Source organism: Hibiscus syriacus, unplaced genomic scaffold (genome assembly GCF_006381635.1).
Source record: "Hibiscus syriacus cultivar Baekdansim isolate YM2019G1 unplaced genomic scaffold, ASM638163v2 tig00110597_pilon, whole genome shotgun sequence".
Lineage (NCBI taxonomy): Eukaryota > Viridiplantae > Streptophyta > Magnoliopsida > Malvales > Malvaceae > Hibiscus > Hibiscus syriacus.
The window spans coordinates 5535757-5539198 of NW_024062795.1; the positions used below are offsets into that span (position 1 = coordinate 5535757).

The 3442-nt window shown below is 34.6% G+C and overlaps 1 protein-coding gene across 1 annotated transcript; it reads left to right on the plus strand.

Moving 5' to 3' along the window:
* Positions 1-2315: 2315 nt before the first annotated feature.
* On the plus strand, positions 2316-3080 carry LOC120134269. Its single transcript, XM_039150727.1, has one exon. The coding sequence runs from the start codon at positions 2316-2318 to the stop codon at positions 3078-3080; it is 765 nt and encodes a 254-aa protein (XP_039006658.1).
* Positions 3081-3442: the final 362 nt, after the last annotated feature.

The window sequence follows — 3442 nt, forward strand, 5'->3', positions numbered from 1 at the left end:
GGGAAAATCTCACATAGGATACCAATCGAATCTGCTCTTGCTGTCAAGGGGGGGAAAGGTAAAATTAAAAACTTCTTGTCCTTGTAACATATAGGATTCCATGTCTTAAAGGTTTCCCATTTCCAACTTTAATTTTGGATTTCATCTTCTTTTATCCACGATAACAATGGGATCCACCTTATAGGAGTCTACTGCATTAAAGACTTATTCATTCTTCTTTAACTTGTTGGGAAATTTCCTTTGAAAAGAGATGCATGCATACAGCTGGTTGTTCTGTAAATCAATTAATAGTTATGCTCACATATTTAACTGATATAATACTATCATTAGCCCCCAACGTTTGTCGAAATAGTCATTTTGATCCCTTTTCTTTTTATTTTAAGAATATTTTAGCTCAAACATTTTAATTTTTGTCAAAATGGTCTTTGTTGGGGGAAACCATTAGTTAACTATCAGTTAACCTATATTGCTTACGTGCCATTTCTACACGTGTTAAATTATAGACATGCTATGTCATCATCTTGGTGACATGACGTATATCATGTCATCACTTTAGGTAACACGACATGTGACACGTTAATAATATAGCACATGTAAAAATATCACGTTAACAATATGCATTAACTGTTAGTCAATTAACAATTTTTATGTAACATAGGCCATTTTGACAAAAATTAAAACATTCAAAATTGAAATATTCAAATAAAATAAAACCTAAAATGATTATTCAAATAAACGTTGAGGATTAATCTTGACATTATACCATATTTAATTCAATTATTTGAACTTTATCGTTTTCAACCAACACGCACATTTGTATTCCACATATTAAGAAGACTAATGTGCGTTGTTCGGAAAAGGGTAATAAATAAGGATCAGACAGTGGAAACTATACATGTCGGGTTAGGACATGAGTATTGTCTCAGGATTCCTGTTGTTTTTTCCTCTAAAAATGCTTCACAAGACACGTCCATTTGTTATCCCCATTCAATACCCTCTCCCTCTTGTCTCTTGCCCTCGGCTTCTTTACCAAATAATGTACTTTGCTCCTCCTTTATAAGAATTTTTCTTCAAAAAGTTGAGCAAGCTCTATCGGTTACGAAGCTGCTGTCTCTACCAATTGGACACCTTGAAATCTCCTACTTTCTAAAGCAATATTTTATTAAAAAATTGTATAATTGATACTTTTTACTTTTTCTGTAGTTTCGAATCGAGTTTTGATCATCTTCTCTTTACTTCACTCAATCTGTGATTAGTTAGATTTGAGTTTTAAATAGGTGGAAATTAAGAGAAATGAATATTCTAATTGGTCTCTAAACTATGACCACTATTTTAAATTAGTCTTCAATTTTTTAATATTTCAATTTCATCATTAAACTATGTCTCTCAATCTAAATTGGTCCCCAAACCTTTGAATCTTCCAATTCATCCCAAAATTCATCAAAGTATGTAATTAGTTTCAATCATAGTTTAACCTAAACTTTATTTTTCAAACATATAATAATATAGTTTTGCCTAACAATTTTATCAACATGAGTTGTGATTAGCATATATAGATAGTTTGGGATGAAATTGAAACGGTCAAAAGTTTTAAGGACTAATTTGGAATGAGTCATAGTTTGAGGATAAAATTGAGATATTAAAAAAGTTAAAGAACTCATTTAAAATAAGAATTGAAATTTAAGGACATATAATGAATTAACTCTAAAAATTATTATTATTATTCACTAAAATGCATGTGACAATATTGTGTATATGTTGCCACATAATAAAAGGATTAATTATGATTCTAGTCCATGTACTCTTCATACGTTTTAAAATTTAATCCTCAACTTCTAATTCTAAGAAATTAATTCCTCTGCACTTTGATTAAAAAATTAAAATCCAATTGCTAACCCAATCAAAGAACTTATGTTAGACGGTGAAATCATATACCATGTATTAAATTGAATTGAAATTAATCTCGTTAAATCAATTGATAATTAATTATTATTTGTAGAAATAATAAAGTAAACGTTAGACGGTGAAATCCAAACAATTTTAGAGGTTCCATTCCTAAAGTAAAAGTTCCATTGGAAACCCACCCAGCAACCAAAGAAGAGAGAGAGAGAGAGAGAGAGAGAGAGATCCTTTTGTAGCCTTTCGGTGCTTCAATTCAACAACTTTGATTCCTTTCCATCTTTTTTCCATAATTCAAAACAACGGAATCAATTGTTTCTTTCCTTTTAATCCTCATAATTTGATCTCTTCCCATTCGCCATTGTTGCTACGTACACCGAAACATGTTTCTTTGGTCGAGCTGACAGTGCTGGGCAATGGCAATTGAAGTTTTGTCGGGGATTTCAAGCCCCAGGATCTCGTTTTCCGATGATCTCGACCAAAACGACGGTGTGGGTTCCGTCGAAGAATGTCGACATCGGAGACTAGACACGTCGCTGTTGAATTCGTCGTCGGATTTCGACTTCTGCTTCGAGAATTACAGTTACGTTCAAGAGCTGCCCACCGCTGATGAGCTCTTTTCCAATGGCAAGATTCTCCCGATCGAAATCAAGCGAAAACCCGTCATCCCAAAACAAGCTCATCGTCAACCGGATCCAGCTTCTACTCGTCGTCGGACGATTACAACGGAGAGCTCGGGAACGAAACGATTAAAAGAATTTTTATCGATGAGCATCGATGCAGACGACAAGCCTGCATCGAAATCGTTTTGGCAGTTCAAGAGAAGCAGTAGCCTCAACTGCGAGAGCAGTCGAAGCAAGAGCCTAATCCGCTCAATCCGATTCCTCACACGAAGCAATTCAACCGGTTCGGCTCCGATTCCGAAAGAAACCCAGAAGCATACTTTCCTGAAGCAGCCATCTTTGTCGAGGAAGTCATCGGTGTCGAGTTCGTCTTCCGGTACGTATTACAGTTACGGTAATCCAACACAGAAGCCGAGTTGTGGAGCACATGGGAGTACCGGTGTTCGAGTCAGTCCTGTTTTGAATCTACCGCATCCGATCATTTCAAATGTGACCGTCAGCTTCTTCGGGTTCGGTTCTCTCTTCTGTAATGGTAAGGTTAAAAAGAAGAAAAGATGAAAATTTTTGAGCTGGTTTGTTTGCATGTGCATGTGGTTTAGCATATTTGTAAATTGGAAGAGCAAAATTTGGTAAAGAAAGAGATTCATTTCATTAGATATTATCGGAAGCACATGGAGGGGGGGTATCTGGTTCAAGTGAAAACAATTAATCAACTTGATGATCAAGATGCATATCATTATTGTTTTGGACTTGGCAGACAGGTCACCATGGTATGTATTCTTCTTCTTCCCGTACATTCTGCTATTACTCTAATATCCACAATTCTTAAAGGGTTAAATACAATTACTTAAAAGAAATTAATGTTTTTTTTATCAATATCTTTTCATAATATTTCTTAATTATTGATAATATATATACAC

Excerpts from the sequence above, each read along its gene's own strand:
- LOC120134269 (XM_039150727.1), top strand. The coding sequence starts at position 2,316 with ATGGCAATTGAAGTTTTGTCGGGGATTTCAAGCCCCAGGATCTCGTTT.